Source organism: Pseudopipra pipra, chromosome 21 (genome assembly GCF_036250125.1).
Source record: "Pseudopipra pipra isolate bDixPip1 chromosome 21, bDixPip1.hap1, whole genome shotgun sequence".
NCBI lineage: Eukaryota > Metazoa > Chordata > Aves > Passeriformes > Pipridae > Pseudopipra > Pseudopipra pipra.
In genome coordinates, this window is record NC_087569.1 from 7469636 (window position 1) to 7497420 (window position 27785).

Below are 27785 nucleotides of genomic sequence, written 5' to 3' on the forward strand. Positions count from 1 at the left end.
TGCCCAAAGGCTATTTTTTTTCCCCATTTCCCAAGACAGCAGAGTTGCAGCTACAGATCCTTCAGAATTTTTTCCAGTAACTGGAAATCCTCAGGCATTACCCCTGCATGAGGGCAGCCCTCTTACACTAAAATATTTCCAGCAGACTGCTTTGTGAATGGTACTCTCCACTCAAAATAGCATTTTCCACTCAAATAAATGTGTCATTGGCTCCCAAAATAACTGTAGATGCTACTGTACCCTGCCCTTTTCAACTTACTTTCATTTCTTAAAACAGCAAGAATCAATACTGGTCAGATAATGACTCATTACAGCATCACAGGTTATTTTCATTTTTGAATTACAAGCTCCTTTTCAAAACACAAGAATTTATGTGCTGCTGGAACTCAAGAGGTTAGAACTTAAATATGTGCTGCACTCAGTTTGTTTCAATGCAAGTTCATAGTTCCAAAGATACAACAGAGCTGAAGAGTTTTTTATCTAAAATGCAGCAGCTGCATCATAGTTGGTGGACTGAAAAAAGGGTGAAATAAGTAAAAAGACAAAATTTCCCTCTCAACCTAAAAATGGCCATTTTAGGCCAATATTGACACAGTACTAGAAGAAGTTTGACTTCTTATCCCAAGAAAAGTAGGCTTCAGTCTCTAGGCCAACTACCAGAGCTTCTGTGGGCTGGACTTCACTGGTCAAGACACAAATACTCCAGAACTGACAACTGGGAAAGCAACACCTCAAGAACAAAACAAAGAGAAGGTGAAGAATGTGGGAGAAGCAAATGCCAGCTCTGTAAAGAAACCTTAGGCTGTTTCAAGAAGAAATAAGACAAAACAGAAATCAAGCCTATCACTGAGATGTGCTACAAAGGGACAGTCAGATCCCTTAAAAAAAAAAAAAAGGTAAAGACTTTTTTCTTGTACTTTGAAAGTTTTAAGAATGCTTCTCTATGATGCTCCAATTCAACTGTCACCATCCTCCCTCTCAGCTCCAAATACTGTTCTGACCCCTAAAGAGATCAGATCCTCTGAGGATCTGATTTCATGCAGATCCCTACAAGAGCCTGCTCAGTGTGTATGCACAGGCAGCAGATCTGTCAGAGAAGGGACAGGTCTTTTGTCACAGTTTGACCATCAAGCTGCTTTAGGAACAGGAGAATATCACCACACATGAATCCATTTACACACACAAAAGTTATTTGTGCTGCTGGAGAGAAATCCTCATCTTTTAACAACACAGCATCAAGCCCAGCAAGAGGTAGAGGTCTTCTGGTTCCCTCACAGAAGTTTCAACAGAAGTTTGAAAGACAGGGAAGAAGTAACAGGTCACCTCACTGAAACAGTTTTATCTCCCAAATGGTGACAGCTGGCACCACAGGAATCTGAGGTCTCTGTACAGCACAAGGTTTGCCTGAAGCAGGAATCAGCTCATCCTTCTGGGCCACTGCCTCCAAACACTTCAGTTTCCAGAATGAGCTCTGGCTATACCTGGAAAACATCAGCTGAGGAAAACCAACGAACAACAGATGATACCATCTTCAAAGATCAGGCATTCCTAAATCTACTAAGTATTTCATAAGAAGCTTCTGATCTCTCAGCTACATTGTAGTCCCCTCCAAAAATCAACTCTCCATAATGCTATAAACTCAGCAGCTATCAAGGTCTTAATTAATTAGAAAAAAAAAGGAAAAAAGAAAAATAAGTTCTATGTGAGATAGACCAGACTTACCAATGATTAAGTAAACTCAGAATTACCACATTGTTTAACAGCAATTACAGGACCAGGGGTAGAGAAATGTTATATTTACCTTCCCCATAAATAAGTGGGAAAAGTGTTTCCTGTAAGTTCCACCAGAAAGGAGCTCCCAAGCACAACATGACAGAGACTCCCCAACACATTTGCAGGACTCTGCTTCCTGCTCAAGCTGTTCTCCTGGGATTAAGGAGGGGAAGTTCAATGGCTTAGGTTTTCATTTGCTTTAGCATATTTTTTTTCCCAAACTGTGCATTTTAGAACAATACATGTACAGCACAGCCTCTCTTTTTGGGTCAGTCGGTCCCTTCCAATGAAAGCATATTGTGTCCCTGAGGGTAGGGAAGGCAAGTGAACTGTGAGAGCAGCCAGGGCCACATTGCCTGCCCAGCTTCTTCACTTCTCAGCAAAGAGATATAATAGACAAAAAAGAAAACTGCACCTTAAAGAAACTACAGAATTATTTTTTTTTTGAACTGTGCATACAAATAGTATAAAAGAGCGAGTTTCAATAGATTTTCTGATACAGATTTATTAGTCAACAACTGCTTTGAACAACAATACATCAGCATGAGCACCAAGGGAGCCCCTCTCTGGCTCGTGGTACCTTTACATTTTAATGAGGCACAGTCCTGCCTTGGACCACTGTCTGCCAACAGGGCATGTCAGAAGACAACTACTCTGCTTTAAGAAGTGAAGATTGCAGTCTGATTTCTCAAGAGTGACTGCATAACCAAAGGCCAAAACAAACAGCAAAAGTCTGGACCGACAATTAAAGGAATTTTACAAGTCATCAAGCAACCAGAGGGCTGTAAATGTATAATGGACACTTTGCATGAACTACCCTGAAATGAATGCTCATGAGATGCTCTATGGCAATGAGAACAAGATAAAAACCTATAAATAAAAGCCATCCAATTTCAGAGTGATTGAGATCAGCTACTCCCCTGAATCCACAAGAGCCAATTATAACAGTTTATAGGGCATACTTAATGCAAAAAATTCAGTCTGAGGACACCAATTTCACCCTTTCTCCTTGCCTGAGAAGTTTATCTCTCAAGTAAAAAGACACTGAGCAATTTTAAAGAGAATCCATTTCTGTCCTCAAAATTCTTAGTGACCTGGAACCAGAATTAGACAGAGCCATATGCTTGCACACCAACACGCTTCTCCCTTGCCCACAAGCTGGAACAGCAAAGTTCCAGCAGCACCAGAAAATCTTTGCTCCAAAGCAGAGTGTTCCACGGTGCAGGACAGACCCTTATACTACTCATAAGAATTACTCAGCAAGAGGAGCTTTCTTTTAAAGTAGTAACTTGGAGATAGTTACTTGGTATAGAAGGAAGCTACCACCAGGTTACAACAGAATGGTAGAAACAATTTCAATTAAAACTCAAAGAATCAAGTCCTCCTGCTGAAGCTGACAAGGATCCATCACAACAGCAAGTGTGGCAGGCCCAAAGCTCTCTTAAGGACTAAAAACGTGTCTGCCCTTGTTCAGGAGCCCTCAGCAGGCGAGGAGGGAACATCATCTGAAATGATACCAAAAGTTCTGGGTAAGAAACAAGAAGTTTGTGGCAGAGGAGGAACACACATGAGCTCAGCAAAACCCTGGCAGAAGGATGGAGAAACAAGCCCAGCTATCTAAGGAGAGGCTAAAAGGGCAGCCAAACCCCTGAAGTGTGGTTAGGAAGCTGCAACAGGAAATGCAGAAGTGCTCAAACAACAGCAGTTAAGGGCAGAATGTGATGAAAATCATTTGCACTTTATACTGCAAGAGAAGTGTGAGAAAGTAGAAGCAATTATGAGAACCAAAAGCAGGCCAGGAACATGGTACACACTTATTTTTGGATAGGGCACCAAGGCTGTACAAACCCCGCTGGCACAGAATACACTCTGAACTATGGGATGGAAGAAAGAGAATATAGATACATACACTGAAAGCTGCACCCCCTGGGTTTATCAGGCTCCACAGGGAGTTGTTTTTATATTTAAAAACTAAGTAGTGTCCAAAAATCAGCACAGCTTCAATTTAATTTAATTGGTTGGGAAACAGCCTGGCTGTTCCAGATGGAAAAGCTTTAAAGAACACAACTAATTGTTCATATATATATAAAATATTTAAGAAAGGGAGGGGTTATGCATCCAAGTGGGAGAAAGAAGGAAGATGCCAAGAGAGCTCTATCTGTTCTCACAAGGCATCTTAAATACAATAACTGTCTGGGAAAAGGAATAGTGGAAAGGATAAAGAAGTCAAAGGGGGAGGCAATCTCTGAGTAAGACAGCACATTAATATTTATAGCAGAGAAATATAAGTGAAATTAATCTGTGTTGCTAAATAAACATACCTTAGGAGAGGCATGGGAATGAAAGAGGGGGGAAAAAAAATAAGTGTTCTGACAGCTAAAATGCTGTCAGGGCAGGCAGGACCTGTCAAGTAGCTGATCTAGTTTCTGAAGAGGTTACCTAACACAACAAGAAATATTTTCAGAGTACTTGGCTTTTTCATCCCCCCCCCTCCACGACGGAAGCAACTGGGATTTCAATTCTTCTCTCCCTCCAAACATTTGCAAACCAGACATAACGCCAGTGTGATAATGCATGAGGTTTTTTAAGGATAAAAGCTAACTTAGAACTGAGCACACAGACGTGAAAGCAAGCTATTTTCATTCTCATCCTTGGTTACATAGGAAACAGGGTTGGCAGCAGCTGAAGGGGTTAACAAGCAGGATTTTACAACACAGAAGTACTAAAACAACAGTCTGTCCTAAGTGTAAAGAGCATGGAAAGCCAGAAGCCTGACCCAGGGCAGCGATGGGAACATCTGTCCCGCTGCACATCTCACCCGGGGATTTGGAATCTGCCGTTCTGTGCCTGTCCTGGGCTTGACACAGCCCCGTGAAAATTATATTCACCATTCGGAAGAAGGGGCAGCAAAAGCACCCTTATGTGTTGGCCAAGGCAGGGCGCTGGGGATACCCAGAGGTGCTGTCAGATGAGATCAGCTGAGCACGGCCGGAGCCCCAACCATGGCAGGTCTCTTCCACACACGCTTCCCGCCTCTCCCACCGCACACAATGAGCACGGACTAAACCAGGCGGATTTACAGAAACAGCCCCGCGCTGCCCCATCCTTCACAGCGGGGCTGGGGCTGACCGGGGCCCCGCGGTGCCCCGAGGGCCGGTAGGGAACTGCGGGCCTGCTGAGGGGCGGCGGGACCCCCCGCCCGTCCCCCGGGTTGTCACCAGGCCACAGCGCAGGGTGTGTGACCCGCGTTCCCGGCGGACCGCGGGCCCCCCTCGCCCCCGGCCCGGGGCCCGGACCCCGCCGGCACCGGGGGGCGACCGAGGGGAGGGGTGGGGGGGTGGGGAGCGCATGCGCAGCGCCGCGCGCCGGACCCCAACGGCCGCCGAGCGCCGCGCTGCCCCCTCAGCGCCCGCCGGGGACTCACCGAGGCGCAGGGGCTGGAGGTGGCGCTGGGGGTAGGCGAGCGCTGCACCGTGACCAGAGCCATCGAGGCGCGGCGGGGCCCCCCCGTCCGGCCGTCCGGCGGGGGCCGTCACTCCATGGCGGGCGGGCGGGCGGGCGGGGGAAGGGGGGGATGCGGAGGTGGCGGCGGCGGCCGCAGGGGGCGGCAGCGGCAGCAGCTCCGCGCGCGCCCGCGGCCTCTCGCCGACTGAGGCACGGCGGGGCCGGGCCGGCCGGGCACAATGAGGCGCCAGCGCGCACGCGCCGGCTGTCAGCGCGCGCGCGGCGCCGCCCCCTGGCGGCCGCGCCGCGTTAACCCCCGCGGCGCCGGCGGCTCCTGAGGGGGGTCCCGGCATCGCCCCCCGGTCCCTGAGGGCACGGCGGGGGTGGCGGGTCCCGGCATCGCACCCCTGGTCTCTGAGCGAGCTGGAGGTCCCGGCATCCATCCCTGGTCGCTGGGGGCGTGAGGTGGGTCCCAGCATCGCACCCCTGGTCCCTGAGGGAGCTGGAGAGTCCTGGCATCCACCCCTGGTCCCTGAGGGAACGGCAGTGGAGTAGGGGGTCCCAGCGTCGCCCCTCCTGTCTCTCAGCCCCAGAGGTGGCTTTTATGAATGTGTGTCAGCTGGGCACCCTCAGTGTGCCTCCTGGCTGGTGATGGTTTGTGGAGTCCCATCCCACTGGGATCCGTGACAGCGGGCTTGGCACCCACGGGTGAAAGTTGGCATTAGTGCTCAAATAATGTAGCTTTTCCTCAGCTGTGGTAGCAACAGTAACTCTTTCCATAATGAAAACAGCATATAACATCTCTTCATACATCAATGCACAAGCCCAAGCAGCAAAAAACGAGTCTGATGAGTACACGAGACATTTTAGGCACTCAGACATCCACAGATGCAGAACTGCCCAGCGCTTTGGGGTCTGAGGCAAAGGGTCAAGTGCTGTTAAACTTCATTTGCCTTGCATTTTCAGCCTGGTGCTACCGAATTCATGGGAAGGAGGTAATTTGGATCAAGAATCCACCAAATTCATGGGAAGGAGGTAACTGGGATCAAGAATTGTCTTGAGTATTGAATGACACCATCACAAATGATAACCAGAAGCCGTTCTAAATATTAAACACAGCAAATTCTTTGTCAAGAGTGTGTATTTACCCATAGATTCCTTTTAAGCATATGGCTGACATGGCTTTGATCTGCTCCTCAGGCTGACTGCACTTTGCCCCTGTAAATTTTAAGTGCCAGAGAAGCCTCATGGTCGCTCTTAAGGTTATTCCCCAGTTAAAATAATGATCAGGGAGGCTCCTGTAGCTGGGCTTTGCTGCAATGGAGAGGTGAGGATCGCTAATGAAGCATTTTGCCTCCTGGTGGACAGGCGAGGATGGAGGACAGGGATGGAGGATAGGGATTGAGGACAGGCTCCCTGTTTGTCCCTGTTTGTAGGGTGGGCTGCACATCCAAAAGACTCCCCAGAGGGATCTGAGCACATGGGGAGAATAAGCAAAACCCACTGGGAAATGAAGAGCCCTTGTCCTGCGTTTTACAGCCAAAATGTTGGTTTTTTGAAACACGGTATTTATGGATGGTGTGCTTGCAGCACACTGATTCATGGCAAAGAGGTCAAGAAAGTGCCTTCCAGACTCCTTTTAAATTAAGTAACTAAACTGCATGTTGAGGTGGCAGCCAGGCATGAGGCCATGATGCTGTAAAGTTTTTCCCATGATTTTCTGCAGAGGCAGGAGTTCCATTTGAGGATGGGAAAGTTTTTTCCTCTTCTGGCATATGACTGTTCACCTTTCTCTAAAGTATAATTTGAGGGTTTTTAGTTTCATTCCTGCAAATATAGGGCTGCTTCAAGGCACGTAGCTCATCTTCAGATGCCTCTGCACTGGTACAGAGGATGGATGACTGAAGTTCCCAGAGTGTTGTAGCAGTTCCCTCACCTGGGACTGGCGTTTCATTTTGGATTTTGATCAAGTCATGCAGGGATTACTATCGAGAAATGATTATTTACACCAACTTCCAAATTTACTTTTGTGTAACTTTTATATACCCTGTAGCTCTTCCAGGTATTTGAACAGCAAACCCTTATAAAAAACATTTACCACAAGTAAATAATAGAGTTGCTATCTACAGTCCAACATATCAGTTGTTAATTACAATAATCACAGATTGGGGTGGTTCTCCAGCCCTTAGAAAGGTATCATTTGCACGTGCAGTGTCTTTTAGCAGCAGAATTTAAATGTGGAGGGGGAAGCTAAAAGGCAGATGTATTGGGATTGAAAAGAGCAATTAGAGGGCAGGTTGTGGTCACAGCATCAGGGTTGGTACAAAAAGGAGACTGGAAGCCTGTGGCCTTATTCTTTCCTGTGTGGTCAGCACCTGCAGCTTCAGCCCAGTGCAGCATTTAAAGGACGTGGAGCTCTACATGAGCTGGTTTTGTAAACATTTCCAAAACTGACTATTTAATACACTGCAAACATTTCTCTGGCTAACACAACTTGTTATTACTACATGTTAGGGCTTTTATTGCATAATCTTGGCTGCAAAAGACATCAGAGTGCTCCCAAAATGTATCTTACACAGAAAAACAAAAAAAAGACAGAAGAGGCAATTCCAGCAAAACATCTGTGATGACATAGTCAGCCCATTATTTTGTCAACAGTGCAAGTATTTGATGGCATAATAAAAAGATACACTTTGCTTAGCAAAAACATTAAGGGATAACAGCCAAGTTAAATAGGGTACAATTAAAGGTTTGCTTAACCCACGGGATTCCACTTCCAGAAAAACAAAAATAGAGCCATTTTGATCCCTCCTTCCAAGTTCTATTTGTATGCTCTTGTTTGGGGGTTGAAAAAAAAAATCACTTAGCAAAAGGGAGAGTATCTTCTTAATTTATGTTTCATACTGAAAAAAGTCTTGTAAGTTAATCATAATAAGCAACAGAATTCTGGATTGCAAAGGGGGAAAACCAGGCACACCTGGGAGAAGAGATAACAGGAATTAATCATGTGCAACCCGCTTTGAGGACAAAAGTGCACAATCCAGTTTAAAGCCTCATTTTAAATTAGTCCTGTGCACTAATTTTCTGCTTCATTTTGTTAACATAATTGATGGTAGACTTCAACACGTCTTGGAAATGCACTGCATTTCCTTCTGATACATTTTTTCCAAATAAATAGCAAAGAAATGGTAATTTATTACAGCTATTTTTCACATGAAAGTTGACCTCCTCTATTTCAAGGTTTCTTACAAGTTGTCCCATGAAATGGAGACTAATACCATGCCAGAGGGCAGGGGATTGTGCAGCTCTTCCAATGACAAATACTGCAGATAAATTCACAATTCAGTTTTCCCGCAGGTAGGAAATCCAAAGATTATGCCACTTCCAGCACAAAATACAAATTAAAACCAGCATTAGATAAACCTTGTTTCCTGGCAGAAATTGCCATAAATGTCTCAGCTGGAAGTCCTGCCTGACCCAAGGAAATCGCTGAAGAGGCACCTGATTTGTGTTAGAGTAAATGAGTGCAGGATGGCTGCTGAAGATGTGTTTGTCTTTTCCCTTCTCCTTTCCCTATGTTGCATATTATTCCTCAAAGAATGTAGGAGAAATTATGAAAGGAGATTCATCACATTCCTTTAGATTCAGGTATAAAAGCAGTCTAACAAAATGGCACTGGGCACTCCCCCCTATTTAGTGCTGTATGTGCCTTTCCTGCAAGGCTGCTTCAAAGCAATGCAGTTCTTCACAAGAAAGAAAGCCTGAAAATGTTTAAATTTGAGTTGGGAATTAATTTTATGTCTCAGATTCTCACATCTGGTTAACACAGTCCTCCCTTCAGCTGGTAATGGACTTGTGACAGTTCTGGATTTCATGATCCTCGAATCTGAAGGTAAACCTGTCACTGGGCACCTGCAGATTCTCTACTTGTGCCCTTAATGTTGTCTGTTGCTATTCCTAGTCCTTTTTGGATTTTATTTTCAGTCATGTGGTGCAATGATCTAAGTTCAGTGCAGAAGAGTCTGTTGGGCTGTGCCAAAGCCAAAAGACAACCTACAGCAATTCTGCTCGTGGAAAGACATAGCAACCTTTGGGATTATTGCTTAGCAACTGCAAACACACAGAGGAGTAAAACTCACAGCCCAGCTCCACAGCAGGTCTGAGAAATCCCTAATTCACTTCAAGATTTTTAATGGTGGAGAACAGATGGGCATGTATTAAATTCCTCTTGATTTGCAAAGCCACTTTGAATGCAGGAGGAGTAAGATCTGTTTTGATACCTGCTCCAAAGGTAAGAAAAACAGTTCTTCAAAGCTTCAGAAAGCAAAAAAGAAAAATGTTTTAAAATTTTAATTGTATTGAAAAGGTCATGTATGAAAAGGGTATTGGGCTCTTTGTGATTGATGAGATAAACATGCTCTGTGGAACACATTAGAGTGATAGAGTCTCAAAAAGATTGGACTCTGTTTTTGGAAAGATTTTGTGACTCAGACATCTCCAAAATACTTACCTAAACAAACTGTAGTGTTTCCTGGCCCTATCCCACCCATCAAAATTCCCTAACAGAATAACAATGAAACCATAAGAATCTTATTTATGAGCAGATTTGGGTTTTGTACAGAAAACACAGAGATATTTTGTACCTGCAGGGATTCCAGCAAGGATATTTTTCTCACAGAAAAGGAGTCAGGAAAGTGGCATCCTGCTAAATAATGGAAAGCTTATCTTGCCTTCAGCTTGAACAAAGGCTTACAGGAAACTTTATATGACCTTTCAAACTTCCTAGGTGTTTCTAAAGTTTGCCTCTGTGCTCCATGCTTACTGTTATTTGGGCTCCATTTGGGAATGCCATAGGCCATGAGAGCTGTCTGTATTTTTATAGAATCATAGACTCATAGAATCATTAAGAATGGAAAAGATCTCCGAGATCATCAAGTCCAACTTTTGACCAAAGACCTGGCACTGAGTGCCATGTCCAGTTGTTTCTTGAACCCCTCCAGGGACGGGGCCTCCACCACTTCCCTGGGCAGCCCCTTCCAGTCCTGACCACCCTTTCAGTTAAGGATTTTTCCCTTATGGGCCAAATTCTGAACTAACATAAATCAGCACTGAAGTTTCTGAGCCAATGGGGTGTTATCCAAACTGGAGGTGTGTCCCTGTTATCCTCAACAAATTCCAAGCTTCAGGGCCTGATTCTGGCACTCCTTTGTTGTTTATTTGAACAGTTATGTATTGTTTGTGTGTTCTTCCATACCCTCTTAGTCTCCTCCATCTGTACTGCATTAAAGCAGTGGGAACAGTTCTCTGGGCTCTGCTTCCATTCCTGGAGTTATGTGAATGCCCTGGAATTGAGATAGAACAGTTGCACTAGTTGTTTTATGTTTTGTTTTGGACATAGAGATACTTTATAAACATTTACTAATCCTCAAAACTATCCTAACAAAAGGTTGAGAGTAGCATAGAAAATGTATTCATCATGTCTCAGAATCAGCCACCTCATGAAGCAGAGGCCAGTTGTCACTTTAACATTGCACAGAAACTGCAGAGGGTTTCGTAAAGGATGTTTAAAAAATAACATAAGTATTTGAAACTGCAAGAACAGTTTATTTTGGCACAACAAAACCAGCTGATTTGGAATGTGACCAGAACATTTGGTTAACACCCTTCTTTGAACCAAGGAGTCTGGTTTTACAGCTCATTGAAAGGAACTCACCTAAGCAAGGAACAATTCAACAGGGTGGACAGGTTTCCCTTTTTACCACTACAAATTCAGACTCCTTTACAGCTTCAGTGGCAAAACCAGCTACCAACTTAAAACCCTTTGTGTGGGTCAGGCAGGCAGTTTGAGCCATAAATTCATCCCATTCCCTGGCAAATAATCATCTTTGAAATCAAATTACCAGAAGATGCCAACAAGCCCATGAAGAAAACAGACCTAGAAATGCAATGCTGTGAAGCATCCCACCCATCCAGCAGTACTTGCACTCCAGCAGTGGTAATGAACCAGAAGGTCAACATATTAGTAATTACATTTGTGTGCCAGGAGGGCTGTAGATCACATTTATGCATTTCCTGGAAGGTTGAACTCACTTCAGAACAGCTACAAATGCTTAAACAGCAAGAGCAATACATATCAAAAGCAGCAGTATTGCTGTGGATACTGAGAGGCCTCAGTGAAAAGCTCTTTTAAATAAAAACTTGAAAAGGTTAGTGCAGCAGCAAGTTCTGAGTGGAGTTTCATCTTTAATTTGGAAAGGTGTTAGGTTATTTATTAATAGCACCCTTCCTTGCTGTTGTCTAACACTGAGCTGGGGTTTGGCAGCTTGCTGCTGAATTTTCATGCTTTGAATCAAGCAGTAGCCAGCCCTCTGCTCCATCCTGGGTGTGTAAATCCCACTGCAGATGCAGACAGTTAAGCCTGGAGACACACAGAAACATTTTTCAAATTGTGCCTTGTGAGCAGCTCAGACAGAAAGAACATTTTGAGAAGAAAAACAGCAAGGTTCATGAAATTGTAAAGGGAGATACCTCTTTTACACAATAATCTACAACATTAAGTGCTTGTGAACAACTTGATTACAGAGCTCATGGTATAGAGTTTCCCTTTCCGTAGAAGCTCTGCTGATCCACACACCTGTGTCCTTGTTACCTTAACAAAACATCCAGAGGAAAAAATAGTTGCCAAAGTTGAAGTTAAGTAGTTTGTGGGACAAGCTTCCTCACTGTTCTTCACAGCTACAGAAAAGCTGAAGCAGAGGCAGCATATAGAGGAATCTTGCTGCTGGGTATCTGACACTTTCCATTACTTGCTTCCTTTGTCTCATATCCACTGGATTTCCTGGAGGCAGGGAATGGACCTAAACAGAAATAATGGTTCTGGAGGTAAGAGGATTCCACTGGTTGGAACTGGGGAACAAGTTCTGAGCACTGTTCACCACTTGGTTTCTGAGTCTCCAAGTGACCAGCAATTAATCATTCCCCCTTTGTGTCTCAGTTTCTTCTCTTGTAAGAAAGGAACACAGTAAGTTGCTCTGTCTCCAAGGGCTGTTGTGATACATAATTAATCTTTATAAATCATTTACTGCTCTTTGGAGCAAAGGGGCTGTATTTATTTAAGAGTACAAAGCAGCAGTAACAGAATAAAAAAGGAACATAGAAAAAATATTAGTTAATTCCTAACAATAGACTTTATTGCTGTGTCACCTGTTAGGGCCCTGCTGCATCTTTTGGCATTATATAACAAGCTGCTTTTTTTTCTGTGTCACAGTGATTGAGGTATGGCTGCTCATCCAGAAGAATCAGCAGAGTCTGCAGGTCTGCAATATCCCAAACCTGGACATGAGGATGGAGCTGCCACAGAAATGGGAAGCAATCAGGGGAATGATGAACTGCCATGTCTTGGTAATTACGCTTCGTGGAAAGAGTGTTTTTATGAAAAGGTACAACAAAGGTGTCTGAGTCTGCAGGAGACAAAGGCAAGTGTGATTGGAGCACAAAAGGCAGAAGAAAAAAAGATAGAGAAGAGAGAACCCTGTGACTCACTGGCCAGAGAGTGGTACAGCGAAGAGAGAGAGACACTCGATACTCGCATCTATTTGCTTGACAAACTCCTACCTACATTAATCCCAGGAGTAGAAAATCTGTTAATGGAAGTGGAAAGAAAGCATGTGCTTGTATCAGACAAAGACCCAAGCACATTCGACCCCATTAATTATCTTGCAGAATATCTGATGCGACACAACCCTCTGTACAGCGTTTCTACCAAACCAGGCCCCTACGTGAGAGGAATGAGGGTGGTGGCGGAGGAGCTCAAATCTTTGATGGGAGGTACAACGTCAGAGAGGTGAGAACGGTGACAGTGGGGCTGGTCACGAGGCCAGAGCTGGTGTCCTGATCTCTCCTTTACAAAAGGAATGGTGTCACTGCAGCCTGGCTGGTGGGGTGTTGAACAAAACACACCTTGTGGAGTGCAGTGTCTCTCATCAAAACTTGAGAAGCAGGACAGATGCCAGAACATGTCACACAAAATGAAACACTAGTTATTCCTGTTTAAGGCAATATTCTGCCCTTTACAAGAATATAATTCCTCCTTAGACTCTATCTTAATTACATATGTGCAATGCAAACTGTTTCCAAACCGGTCTAGCTTAGTGACAGCAGTTCTTTGGGACAAGTGTTACTACCAAAGGTCTAAGAGACTCCTCAGATCACTTCTTCTCTATTCTTCCAAACATAATAAACATATAACCTTTTTGTCCCTTTCAGGATGATTTCTCTTGACCAAACCACCAACAACATTGTCCTGGCACATTGTAGAAACTCCTCCTGTGATTTCTACTTAGGCTTTCCTTTCAGATTCTATTTTTCCCTTTAAAGTAGGAACTGTTTTGTATTTTATTCTGTTGCTTATTTCTAGGCTGCTTGCTTTAGTATAATATTTAATGAATATTGGAAGGGGGTTCCATGTCACCTTACAATATGCTGAGCTTAGAATGTGAGAGCATTAAGTGAGCAATAATGCTTTATTTTCATTGCTCTATTCAGAAAAATATAGAAGTGAACTTCTGAGTTTGCAGATGATCCAGACGTGATTGTGATTGATGTCAAAATTACTCATTTGCTACTGGATCACTTCATTCTGTATCTGTGTTTGTAGAATAATCACTTCTATTTGAATGCCTGACTATTTGCATAAATAGTGCATACAGCCTGAAAATTGGTTTCAGGGTTTCAGTGTCAGGAATTAGGGAAGTAAAATGTTGACATGTCTTATGCATAAACCCTAAATGAAGATAATTGAAGTTCTCAGCATTATAATGCATAAAAGGATATGTTAAATCTCCCTCTACTGCTCTGAGCTTCTCTCTACATTTCCATTCCACATACTGTTGCAGATCACTGGAACATGCCTGGTGTGAATTCAATAAAGCAGTGTGAGAAGTGAATTTCATACAGTCACCTCCTTTCTCAACATAGATAAAAATAATCATAACTGATTGATGTGGTCAGTGTGCAAGAGCTCAGCTTTTGGGTTTTCTTCATAAGCAGACATACAGTGGTAAAAATAGAGCTGGTAAAAGAATTCCAGTTTTATTTTCTGTTTTTCAAGTGTTGGTCCACTGAACAAATGAGCTGGGGAAACACCTCTTTCAGTGAGTTTTCACTCAAGCACAGACTTTTCGGGGGGGATGTTTAGGATGCCAGCCTTGCGACACCTTTGCTTTAGGACTGTTTCATCACTTCTATTGCTTCACAGAGTGACACCTGCACACAGGAAGTTCAGAACCATATCTCAGCTGATTTTGCAAAGGAAATTGAATTAAAATACAAAAATTTCCTGAGGTTTTCAGTCGGATTTTTGTTTGGTTTGGTTTTGTGGTTTGTTTTTTTTTTCTCTGCTAAAATACTCTTGGCTTCCATTGTGAATCACAGCTTATTTCTAGAGAGAGCAGATTTTCCTGCAGAATGCAAAGTGTTGGCTACCCATGACCTGTGATCCTGACCTTGGCTGTTAAGCCCATGTTTACATTTGGAGGCAGGTTCTCAATTTGTAGCTCTCAGAGCTGATGCAAAAGAAGTGACTATCAAGACTTGTAGAAATAAATATCTCCATAGGCAGCATTGCCACGGGGGTTTCTGTAATCTCACGGCTGTAGCAGGTTTTGCATATCCACTGGTAGTACTCTCATGGGATTTGCATTCACTGCAGCTCAGGATTTACATATTTGTGATGGCTGTATTGTGGGATTTGCATGAGATTCTCAAATCACAGCAACACAGAGATTTTACCAACACCATGCAGCACTTAGACTCCTCATGTGAGTCACTGGCTTTCCAAACAGGAAAGAAGTGTAACAAGAGCAGTGCCAGTCTGTGCTCAACATCTCCCACATAAGCACCAGAAGGGTGAGGAATGAAATTCTGGCCCAAATGAAGCTCCTGGGAGCCTTGGCATTACCTTCAGGAAAGGCAGGATCACCACAGGTTCCCATTTAATGCTTACCCATCCTCAGTGAGCTCACTTGGGCTTCCTCCAGTTTCTCCTGAACTGCCACCTGACTGGGAGTCAAGGCATGCAGGAGAACAGATGGGAGAAATTCCTTATCCACAGGGACTGCTACCTGTAACAGATGTGTTTGTCCAGGGATGGCAGTCCTTCAGGCTGAGTCACCCATCCCTGTGTGGGAGGCAGGCAGCTCCCTTCCTGAGGAGACATGTTTGGTTCTGCAGGGAGAAGTCACCTCGCTGCCATCTCATCTTTTCTGGCAGTGTCTGATATGAAACGAGCTCACTTTGCCATGGGTGCCCAGTGCTGTTATCCCTGTTTTGCTGTTATAGTCTGGGGGGAAACATTTTGTCCTACCTCAGGGACACCAGGCAGAGGATACAACTGCACAGTGGTTTAGGACCCTAGAAATTAATGCAAAACTGCAGCCCAGTGCAGGTGCAGCACAGAATGTACCTTGTGCTGGACACTGCCCAAATTAATCACAGAGCACCTTGGCAGCTCCAGGCACAGCCCTCCCTCTGCTTGTGGCTTGCAGACAGCTCTGGAGGAGGAGCTGCATCTACAAATGGTCTGTTTTCTCTTTCTGTCTGCAGCATATAATGGAGGAGAATCTGCTAGTCCATTTAGGTTGGTACCTGCTGCATTCCTCCCCTTTGCTGGCTCGGGGAAGGAATCAGAAGATGGGAATTATTTTCCCCTTCCCCTGGTATCAAAGTGCCGGAGGCTGAGCTGCCTCAGCAGGACTTGTGCAATGCCCACCATTGATTGAGGAACCCAGTGATTCATTAAGAGACCTCTGTGATAAATGGCCATGAAGAACAAGTACCTGGTGATAAAACTGACTGTGATCAAAGAGTATTGCTGTGACATGTAAAACAGGTCTCTCTGTTCATTAAAGAAGATACTGATGGGTTATAATTTCTGGGATGATCCCAGAGCAACAGAAGAGAGCAGGAATAGGATCAGCCCGTTTCACAGCATGTGAAACACAGGGGGAAGAAGGGAGCAGGAATTGTTAGCTAAAATACACATTTTGGAGTTCTCAGGTACAAAAGAGGAGCAATTCCCCTTTCTCTGAGCAGCTACAGAGGGTGTGAAGGCCACGAAGGTGAGCAGCTGCCTCAGTGCAGAGAGATTCCAGCAGCTTCCATGAGCAAGAGCTGTTCTCCCCATATGAACCAATTCTTTGGCTTTAAGCATTTTGACCTTCCTAAAGGCTTTTTTTTCCATTTCATAAACTAAAAAAGTCAAAATTATCACAGTTCTATGGGATCAATTTTATTCAGTTCTTTTGTCGTGTGAAAGAGAGGATTGGGAAGAACATGGCTGGGTGATCAGGGAAGCAGAGAAAACAAAAGAAGGAAGAAAGGGAGCTACTTTTAGTCCAAACCTGCAAACTCTGTGTGTTCAGAATGATGGAGAGGTTGGGGTATTTTCCATGTCCTAAGGCAGTGAGGGCTCTATTGTGTGAGGCTGCTTCAGAAATCTCATCGAACATTGTTCTTTGCCAGTGAAGTACTTGTGTGAAAAGGTACTTGGGCTTGGAGACAAAGGAGACTGATGCAATTCTGTTGGTAAATCAAGTGTAGCAAAATTATGCACCTGTCTTCTTGCTAAAATTGAAAGGAAATTGAAGGACATCTACACAATAAATGATGAATGCCACTATAAATGTGAAGGTAAAATTTATCGCTGTTGAAATTACACAAAATAGAAGAGCTGCACAGATGATTTTCCCTTAAATGTCTACCACATGGAAAAGAATTTCAGTAAAAAGTTCCCTCCTTTCCTTTTGTTCTTCAGGGTAGGCTTGTCAAGCTTAAGTATGTTTATGATGATATCTTTTCAATCCATATTCCCATGTCCTACAGGCTGGTCAAGATGAAGTCTGAGGCAAAGGAAAAACGTGAGGCCAGGGAGGAGATGGAGAGAAAGAAGGCTGAGGAGAGAGAGATGAGGAAGGAGACACTGGCAGCTCTGTTCAAAGAGTGGACAGTGGATGGCAAGCACAGAATACCAATGGCACTGGTAACTAGGAAAGATCCTTGGTAACACACTGCTGTGGTTGTTCCAGACAGGAGGAAAAGGACATTTGTGGGTGGGTGATGGCTCTGCTGCCCTTAGGGTCAGGGTACAGGTCATTGTCTGCCTCAGGCTCACCAAGCCCTGATTCCCCACAAATCTTACCTATGTGTAAGACTCATGACTGGCCCATATGTCTGATTATTCCAGGTGATTTATTTTGGTAATCACCCACTGCTGTCTGCATGACACAGGCCTTTGACTATTACCCTGATTTGTAGGTTCAGAGTGCCCTGAGGTCTTTTCCAGATGTCACTGATTCTATTCCCGAAAAACTGAGAAAAGGTAAGTTTTTGATGTGTCTTCCTTAGGTTTTATTGCTGCCATCTGAATTCTGGTCTGAGCTGTGGGCAAACAGCAAATGGATTTCATAACAGAGGGAGAATCTCTAAGGGTAGTTACATCAGGATATGAACCACAAATCTACAGACAGATTGGAGGGGCTGAACCACCCTGTGGCTCATTAACATGATCTTGAAAAGAGTGGAAAGAAGTTTAAAAAAATCTTTCAGGAGATAGAAAGACCAGATTCAGGCCCTTTCCACTTACATCCTGCATTAGCCAGACGTTGCCATGTACTTATCACTATTTTTAAGAATCACTGAACCAACCTCCTCCTTCACCTGCCCATCAGGCAGTGTTTATCTCATGGGAGGTCTTGGAAATACTGGCATACTGGGAGGTATGGAGCAAAGGTAGGATCACCAATATTAACAGAGTTGTTACCTTTTATGGTTTCAGGGGAAATGCTGAAGTTTACCTAATGCTCCATAAAATAACCCATGTCATTGAGCCATTCCTTTAGCCAGTCCCAGACCATCCCAGTGCCAGCCCAGGTCTCTGGATGGGAACACTTGGCTCAGTAACATTTCCATAATTCCTGTCACTTTATATAGCTCACACTTGACCTCCCTGAATGATGAAAATTGCATAGAGCTGGGAACACTGAAGTGGCACCACGAGCCTGCTGCCAGGCTTTCCTGAGCCTGTAATGATCATCAGTGAAAACAGATCTGCCTTCACTGGTTTGGGATGATGAACAGGGCACTCCAGAGTGCATTTCTGCTGGAGTCACCTCTGCCTGGAGCTTGCCCTTGCTCAGCCCTGTCCGTGTCACAGAGCTGTTCCTCTGCTCTTGGTAGGATGTTGTGACTGCCAACACAGCCCCTGCTGTGCTCCTGCTGTGGGACAGTGCAAACTGACCCTGGGACATGAGGCTGTGAAGGAAATGCCTCCCCAAAGGTTTGCTTTGCAGATGCTGGAGGTGCTCTCTGTCCTATTTCACTAATAGTGTGGCTCCATTTCTTAATTCATTTCATCTAATAGCATCCAATGTACATTAACAGAACGTTAAGCTCTGTTTATAGTTTAATAAAGATAATGGACAGTTTAGGAATGTCTTAACCAACAAGAGATAAATGCATTCTATGGTGAATTTTCTCATTACTCCTGATATATTGTAGAAGAAAGAAGAGAAAAATGATGCCAACAGAAATAGCATGTCTGTGCTCAAAGACCTCATTCAGAAATCTATGTAGATGTTTGATTTCTCTTCTCAGTTCCATTATAGGAGCTCAGAAGCTGACCAAAACATACTTTTGAATATCATCATCAGTAAAAATATTCCCACAGATATTCTTGAGAAAATTACTATGATTTTCAGATTCTACTCTTGCAAAGCAGAACCCATGTCTCCAGTGTTCTAAGGCAGTTTTATCTGTTTGTTAAATCAAAATTCATTTCCTCCCTCACATAATTAGTTTTAAGTACCGTTAAAATCATTGCAATTTGCACCAACTTATGTCAAGAATAAATATGACTCTACAGTTCTGAATAGCTAAATGCAGATTCTCAGCAAGAGATACATGTAAGGAGGAGATTTGGTTGGTCTCTGTACAGTCAGATGCTTCAGCTACTGTGGGATAACCTCAAAAACATGTTTGAGAAGATGAGAAGAAAGTTAATGTAACAGCACAGTGTGCAAAAAAATGTGGACAATATGCAAAATCACAACTGTTGCTTTCTAAACCAATATCCCTTCATTTTTTTACCAGCAATCCAGGACAGGAAGCTGAAAATCTTAAACACATTGGAAGAAACTTTAAAGCTAGATGAGTTCACAGAGGTGAGAAATGAAATAAGAGCATCTGGTTCAGAATATGATGTTTATCACAAAGTAGCAGCATTTCCCTGGGGACAGCCCAGAGGAGTATAAGGGCTGCCCTTCTCCAGCATCCCAGGGAACTGGTTGTATCAGGACATTTCACGTTCCATCTCCATCCTCTGCTGCCACATTTCCATTCTGGCCAGCAAAGGGGAAGTGTTTTGCTTTGCTCAGAGCTGCAGCCTGTGCTGCTCTCTGGGAAGTTGCTCTGGGAGCAGTGGTTTTTAGGACATCCCTCCCAGTCCCTCTCTGAAATGCCAAAGCCTTGAATCACTTGTGAATTCAGACTTTGCCTGACCTGCTCAGGGGAGGTTTGGTGTCCCACTATAACCATTAGCCAGTGGTAACCAGTAACATCCTCACAGTATGGTTGTTTCTGATTAGGTTCCATTAACCAGAGAAGAACCAAACCATGATGAACTGGGATGAGAAGCTCTACCATTTTTGCCCTGAACTATCGCTGGCCTGAACCGTAACCAAACTCCAACAAGTGTCATAAATGTACATGAAGCATAACCAGGCAGTTTTAAACTCAAAAGCTGTCACTGAGAAATATCAGAACTGTGGTTTTAAGTCACCAAAATCATAAATGTAGTTGGAAGTTTCACCCTATTACTCTACTGTTCCTCAAGTTGAAAACAACCAAATCAGTTCAAACTGTATTTATTGAAAATTCTCCAGGCCAAGGCTTTGCCAGCCATTTCTACCTGCAGCAGAGCTGAATTTTATGGCTGAGTAACTGAACCTGTGAAAAGGGGTGTTTAGAATAGAAATAATGACAGACCCTCATTGCAGCAGTGCTAGTGGGTGCTGTTATAATAATTAAAACCAGAGTATAAAGCAGCTGTGCAGAGCCTATTTCCAAGAAACCATGTGTGATTTTTGTGCCTTTTTCCCTCTCAGGAGACTCACATGTTCAATATTTTGCACGGAGATGCATTTTTATGATAACTTGTTGAAGGTTTTTTAAGCATGAAATGAGGAATTTTTGAATTTAACCTCAGAATTACTGCATCTAATTAAGAAAGCGATTGTGGATAATGAGAGCCCAGAGAATTGCTTTTGTCACTGCCATGAAGCATCAATCCATAACCCCTATGGTACATGTATATAATCTCTGAATGAATTCATGCTTCATTAGCATTAGAAAACTGTTTAAAATATGTTTTGTGTACTCTTTATTTTAACTCAATTAAAGATATGACAACAGAGATGAGAAGCACAAAAGACATGGATTGTCCAGCTGTCTGATTCACCAGCAATGTTCTCTCAGAATATGTTCTCTGATGCTTCTTCCAGTCCGGTTTTAATTGAATCAAATGATGAGGCTTTCAGCACTTCCCTGGGGAACTGTTCCATCATTAGGACAGGGCTGCTTCTAATCCTCAGCTACAATTTACCTTTGTTCCTCCCTTTGCATCATCCACCAAACCCAGAAAGAGAGATGATCTTTCTCCACACTGGTCCGGGCCTTTCCCCATGTGGAAAGCATTGCTTTTAATGGACCTTAAAATTAAATAGCCTCTTTTTTTTTTTTTCTTTCTTGAATTCAGTGCAGCTTTAGGCTACTTCAAGGCCATTAGAAACTCAGTAGAGAGACCTCACACATTGTTTTTGTTGGGCTTGGGTTTTTTTTCAGACATTCAAAACAGTGGCTGTTGTATTTTTACATCCTTCATGACAAGCTCGTGGGGTCTTTTATATTAAAAGCATTTAAATCCCAGAGACCAGCCCTTAATAGTTTATTTCACAGGCTTCGTACTCTATAACACACAAACCCCCAGCAGTCTGGCACAAAGCTGCTGACACACTGCCTTTGCAGGGTTAGAATCAGGCCTTAAAGGTGAGATTATTTTCCATGGTTTTCTAGTGAGATCAGTAGGAACAAGAAGCAAAGATCCATTGTTATTGATGACAATGTGTTCACAAACTACAGCAAAGTCTCTGGATAGCAAGAAGGAATCGTGCCAGCTTTCTTCAGAGAGGTGTCAAAATCTCTCAGTTAATAATAAATAAATGTATGTTTATTATGTGTACAGTACTTTGCACATCAGCTAAGAAAAGCTTAAGACTATGATAGTGCCTGCTGCCCACATGGCACTTGTAAACAATGTCCTGTGATGCTGTTAGACAGCAGTGTTAGTGCAGGAGCCTTTGGATGTGTCATCAGCATGACATCCAAAATAACAAGCTGCTTGTCCAACCTGCCTCCTCCCATCAGCTGTCACCTTCAAGGTTCCTCTGTCACAGGGCTTTGGGTTGTAACAGCTCTGGAAAGCTGGTGGATGCCCACGGCCCCACCTTCTCTCCAACCACCTACATCCTGTCTTTTTATGCTGCAAGCAGGAACCCCCCACATTGTGTAGGAGTTCTGCTTTCCCACCAGCCACCCCTCAGGCCATTGCTTTTTTTTCTGCTCTTCCTCTTTTCCACTTGTCCCATATATTTGGAAATTATGCAATATAGACATGAATAATTATAACATATATTAATATTTCAGTTTGTTAATGCCTGTGAGGCACTTCAACAAGTCCAAGATGTTGCAGCACTTATGTTAGATATCCATACTCTAAAAATGGGCTGTGTTTTGGAAATTCCTCCTTTTAACTGTATGAGTTCCCTGTTAGTGTGGCTGGCTCCAGAAACCTGCTATAATAATTCAGCCCAGGCTTTGGGATTGTGGTTTGTTCTGATGGCCATTATTATTTATGTCATGCACACCACATTTTTAGAACCATATTGCTTTTGCTCATAAAAGCCACATGGCTATAAATCCAAAGTGTTAAAGTGTCTCCGAGGCTGGAACTTAAAATCAATCTCCAGTCAGTAGTATTCCCAGTGTCAGAGGACTTAGGTGACAGCAGGCTCGTTTTCAAAAGGATTTTTCATGTTTTTATTGTATCCAGACTGGTTCTCTAAACACTGAAATTGTGGGCAATGCTCATTTTGTGGCATTTGAGAGTTGAGTGACTGTCAGTTCTGCAAAATCTAATGGCTCAAAATGCCTCCTTGGGAGTAAAGTCAAGAATACTAAATGCTGCAAAAAAACATGGAGAACTTAAATCCTCCCTGAGAAAACCAAGCTTGAGCCATGGCATTCCATAGGAGGGATCTGATCCAGCATCTCTGAACACTGAGCAGAATAAGTGACCTCTGGGCCAGGAAAGGGGCTATTGAGGAGGCATTTGTGCAGTGTCCCAGGCTGGTTAGGAGAATATTGTTTCTTCTGAAAGGAAGAACAAAGTAGGCACCAAGTCTGTGTTATGTTGGCAGATTAAACTACAAGTTCTTAAATATTTAATTGCATGCAATAGGTTTTTAGGAGTTCAAATAAAGGTGAAAATACTTGAAGAAAAGCTAACCATGTACACTGCTGCTTTCTCTCCACAGTTTGTCCTTTCCTACACAGAGCATGTTTCAAGTGACACATTCCAAGAAATCATGAAATATCTCCATCAATGTGGTGAGGACTTCCAGGAAGCAAAAGAACGAGCTCTGTGGAGGCAAAATTTTACTGATCTCTTCCAAGATTGTGATTATGGAAAGGTGGGCAGAGCAGATACTCTTTTTCTGCTTATTCAGCAGTATTTTGGAGGACAATAGCTGCAGCATTGTCTTCAAATTCATACTATAGAGACAGAAACATCCAATTGCCTATAAGCTGATGGTTAACTAGCAACTGAATGACCTAATGGGATTACCTGCTCCCACAGCACAGTTCAGAACTGGGTCTAATTTATCTGTTCAGCCATGTTTCAGCAAAGATAACCTGATGTAGATTGACCTTAACAAATGTGCACATTACTTCAATTATAACATATATTGCATTCATTATGTTGCCTAACTTTATAGATCTTTAGGGCTTCTATCAATAAATCTCATAGTTTAAATTTAAAGTGCAAAATAATCTACCTTTACAATCTCTCTGAGAACAGTGCTGTGAACTTCAGTCACAGTTTATGGACAGGAAATTAAAATACAGTAAGTCAGTTACAGAGCTGGAAATGGAACTCAAAAGCCATAATTTGGTTTTCAGCAGCTCTAATCTCTGTCATCCTCTGAGTACACCTGCATCCCTTTAAAAAAACAAACAAAAAAGCTAGACTTGTTAGAAAACCAGTAAACTGTAGAAGCTGAAGAATCAATGGCATAAACTATTGCTAAAAACTTGGGCTTCATCCAAAAAGTGTGGTACTTGTTATGAGTAGCCTCAGCTTGCCAGTTGCTGGCTACTACAGAGCAAGCAGATGCCATAATCTTACAGTTTCCTCCCCTACAGAAATTATATATTCCACCCAGCACTCCTCTAGTGATGCTTGCAGAGAGCTACCCAGAGTGAACTGTGCTCTACAGTGTCATGCTAATAATGTCATTACTGCCAAGAGAAAGGAATTACAGAGCTCGTTTCAACACCAATGGAGTGTTTTAGAGAATAGCAGGCAAGCTGCTGTTTCAGGCATGAAGAAAGAAATGTGTCTGCTTCCCAGCTAGAAGACATTTCATTTTCCTAGGGCTCTGTCAGAATGGCTGTGATGAATCCTCCTGGCTACAGTGATACATAAAGCCCAGTCCTATCCTTGCCATGCATTTTGAAAAGACCCCTTCTTTCCTTTCATCTTTTAAAGTGACTTTCTTCCTATTATTTCTGTGGCAGTAATCACCATCTCCACGCTACTAATCCCAGTGGAATCTCAGAGGCAAAGAGCCAAAAATACTAACACAACATGAGAGAGCAGCTATCAGCACCAACACCATCTGTGCCCCAAAAAAAACTGGTCAGAGCACAGAGTTGTTCTTTCCAGACTCCAAGGTACCCTTGCTCTGCAAATTGAGTCCACTGAAGTGTCGTGTAGGCCACACAGTTCTTTTTAAACCTGGCCTGGTTTCTTTTGTATGGCTCCACTGTACCCATAGGGGAGATAAAAATGCAAAGTAACCCAAGGACTTCTACCACTTGAATGGGATCCATTACCTGTAGAGCCCATTCTGCAAAGCACAGCAAAGCAGTTGTTTCAGTTCCTAATTTCCATTTGTTTGGTAGCAGGCAGTTATTCTAGTCTGCACGGGGAGTGTGGCTGGCTGCCTCAATGAGCTGCAATTAAGGCCAGGGAGCTGAGAAAGCAGCGTTTAAATTACAGTCAAATTAGAAGGTATCCACATGATCATTATTATGATTTCAAACGAATGCATCCAGAAGGATGGCAGCTCAACAAGGACAGCCTGGACTATACACTGAGGCAGAAACTTCCCCAGACAATCCCACAACACAGTTGGATCACTGCTGTAATGCCCCAAAAGGCAATGGCTCTGTGAATTTTAAGCTTGTTGTATCTGTGCTCACTCGTATCAGGTATAGTTTCTTTTATGTATTATAACAGAATCTACATTAATTTTCAGGGATGTTTTAAGCCTGAGACCTTTAAATGAAACTGAATTTGGTCAGAGATTAGTTTTCAAGCTAATGACGTCTGAGACACTCCTGATTACCTTTCTTTCAGAACAGCAACAACAAAGTCTGCTTTCTCATGACCTTTTCTGAGTGTCTGCTCTTCCCATCTTGCTCACGAACAAGCACACTGTGGGGATCAGGATACACACATCACATTTCCAGAAAAACAATCGAGTGGTTAAACACTGACCTATCCCTGATTAAATGGCAAGTCTGGTTTAGTCTGTGTTGCTAAAGGAATTACTCATAGGTCACAGAACACTGCTGAAAACAACTGAGAATCATCACCTGCCAATATCCGGGTGACAAGAAAATGAGGCCAACATGTTTCAACTCCCTGGGCACTAAAGCTGCCCCAAGTTTTGGGTGGCTGTACAAACACAGGTGTTCCTCTGGTGCTGAGAGGGGAGGCTGGACCTGTCCTGCTCACGAGGTGCAGTACAAAGGGTGGACAGGCAGGAACCTTCAATCAGCCTCCCCAGTCACACAGGAAGCACAAAGAAAAGTCCCCTTTGCTACTAAATACAGGAACTCAGAAAGACAGCACAGCTGGGGAGAGGAGCTTTCCTGTTGAAATGCTTCTCTCTTCTAGAGATGTACTGTGGCATCTTCCTCCCAGGGTGAGTTGTAAGGAAAAGTGTCCTGAAATAACAGGGACCTCTGGTAGAGTGGCAAATCTGTATAAATTGTGAATGCTAAACCAAGGAAATATGACCTAATTCATATTTGGTAATTTCAGCTGTTTTATCTATTTTTATATCTCTTTTAAACAATATATTAAAATAAAGTTATTTGATCCAAATCACAAAAAACCTCTTAAAAAATCTCAGTTATCTAAATCCTCCAAGTGTATTATTTTAGTATAACAAAAAAGTGCATCTGAATCCCAAGACAACATCCTTATTTTCATCTTAATAGTACTTCATAATTTTCTTAATATTTGTTATATTCTTAATAAGAATAATACTTCATTTATTGATTCCCCTTTTTCATAAAATAAAGTTTTGCATTAGTGCTGCCAACTTCAAGGCAACCAGCAGATGATTGTGACAAGTAACAGCTGAGAAAATTTGAATGGAAAATTAAGTGTGTGTAATGGAAATACTGAATGGAGAATCCAAATATTCCACAGTGATCTGGTAACGTCTTCAAAAACATGTGCTGTGTTTGTGTGGCTACTAAATGGATCAGAACCAGATCTGATATATTCAATTGAAAGATAAATAGCATGAAGAAATGTTTGCAAGGTATTTGTATGTTAATGTCAGGAAGATGAAGATACTGGGAATCAGGGCCTACCTCTTGTAAGTTTAGGGACAGAATTCTGTGATGACATTTGTTGTTCCAAACACACTGATGGCTGAAATTCAACCCTAATTTCCAGCATTTTTTTACCAGCAGGAATGAAATTAGCAGAGTCTCAAACACTAAAACTGGACTGAATGGCTTCTTACATTTCAGTTCAGGTCCTTTCTTCAAAATTGGCAATAAACTTTCAGTTCCCTGTAGAGGAAGGTCCTGCAGTACCAGCAAATGTGATGTAATTGTTTAGTTCCAGTATCAACTTCACCAGTAGGTGATGTGTATCTCTCAGTTGTTTCCAAACCTTCTGTTTCTAACTTTTGGTGCCATTAATTACAGATTTAGGTTATAAACAATGCAGTCATCTTGAGCTCATTTCCAGAAAAGATCAGCAAAGTTCTTCCTTTATTTCTTCAGCCTAAGGGCAGGTAAAGTTCACAAGGAATTAAAAGCCTGGTGAATTTTCCATTTTGCAGTTTTTAATCTAAGAACAAAACATGAAAAGGAAATCAATAATTCAGATGGAAAGCTACTCGCTACAAATAATGAACTTAAGCAAATCTGTTCCCTAATTAACTACTTTATTTCACTAATGGGAGGGAGATTACAAGGGTGGCAGGACTTAAACAACGACAACAGGAATTCATCATAAAATGGAAAACTTGCAATCGCTTAGATTTGCTTTACTTTTTTAACCCCCCAATTTCCTGGTTGGAAATGACCCGTTTCATTGCCTTTTCCTGGGTTTATCGTCTGTGTACACTCACTCTGAGCAACAAGGACTTAATAAACTCTGCACGTTCCTCTGCACTGGAACTGCTGATGCCTCTCTCACCTCTGTGGTCAAATGTCTATGAATTTTTAAAGGAAATTAGGGAGGTTGTCATAATAGCTTGGATTTTTGGACTAATTATGTTCCCAGGCAGCTGCCAATACATCAATCTTCAAAGGAGATGATGGGGCATAAAAGCAAACTACAGTGTGCAGTCACTAAGGTGATACAGCCCATAATAGGTGAAAATTCTTCCATGGTGCTGTCAGGCAATCAATATCTGTCCTGAGAGTATGAAATGTTGAAGCTTTGATCTTTACATGAAGAACCCCTTTGGCAGAACAGCTACAATTATCTAACTGTAATTTGTCAAGGAAGTGCCTGCAAAGTAATATGTGTGGGGAGGGAGTTCCAGCTGAGCCCAGAGAAGAAGTTTTTGCCTCTATGAAATAAATTCACTTCTTTGAAATCTGTAGTCGTGTTCTGGTAATGGGTAATTTTCAGTCACAGGTAATTCTTAGCTAATGGTGCCTTTGTAGTGCTGCAAATGTTGATGTAAGACCCAAGAACCACAGGAAAAACCCAATAATTATAATCTTTTTGTCTAGGTTGGTGTCTTGGATAGACAAAAAATACTGGCCCTGCTGAGGGAGTTCTATGACAGAAGCCCCGTGGCTGACAAGAGGGAATTGTGGAACCCCAGACAATGTGAGTACCTGGGAAGTTTTGGTTGTGGTTAAAACACTAGGAGGTCACACAGGGCTGGATAGTTCATATATGTTTTATAAGT

General features: G+C 42.8%; 2 protein-coding genes across 8 annotated transcripts in view; one reads left to right on the top strand and one right to left on the bottom strand.

The window, feature by feature from the left end:
• The window catches only part of SSH2 (slingshot protein phosphatase 2), a 95237-nt gene extending 89810 nt beyond the window's left edge, over positions 1 to 5427 (bottom strand). Inside the window, exon 1 of the mRNA XM_064677452.1 lies at positions 5198 to 5427. Coding sequence (XP_064533522.1) covers positions 5198 to 5260 — 63 coding nt within the window. The 5' untranslated portion in view covers positions 5261 to 5427. The remainder of the gene's footprint in view (positions 1 to 5197) is intronic.
• EFCAB5 (EF-hand calcium binding domain 5) overlaps positions 5134 to 27785 on the top strand; it is a 36665-nt gene continuing 14013 nt past the window's right edge. For 3 of the 7 annotated variants that reach the window (XR_010435554.1, XR_010435555.1, XM_064677461.1), the window contains exons 1-7: positions 6300 to 9508; positions 12485 to 13060; positions 17098 to 17254; positions 17530 to 17593; positions 19363 to 19433; positions 22863 to 23018; positions 27604 to 27703. Coding sequence is in view for 5 of the 7 variants with exons in the window: in XM_064677461.1 (XP_064533531.1) it covers positions 12495 to 13060; positions 17098 to 17254; positions 17530 to 17593; positions 19363 to 19433; positions 22863 to 23018; positions 27604 to 27703 (1114 nt within the window). In the remaining 2 variants the exon portion in view is untranslated. Of the gene's footprint in view, positions 5229 to 5542; positions 5683 to 6183; positions 6253 to 6299; positions 9509 to 12484; positions 13061 to 17097; positions 17255 to 17529; positions 17594 to 19362; positions 19434 to 22862; positions 23019 to 27603; positions 27704 to 27785 lie in introns of those variants that run through there. The other 4 variants (XM_064677460.1, XM_064677457.1, XM_064677458.1 and 1 more) reach the window with 4 other exon arrangements.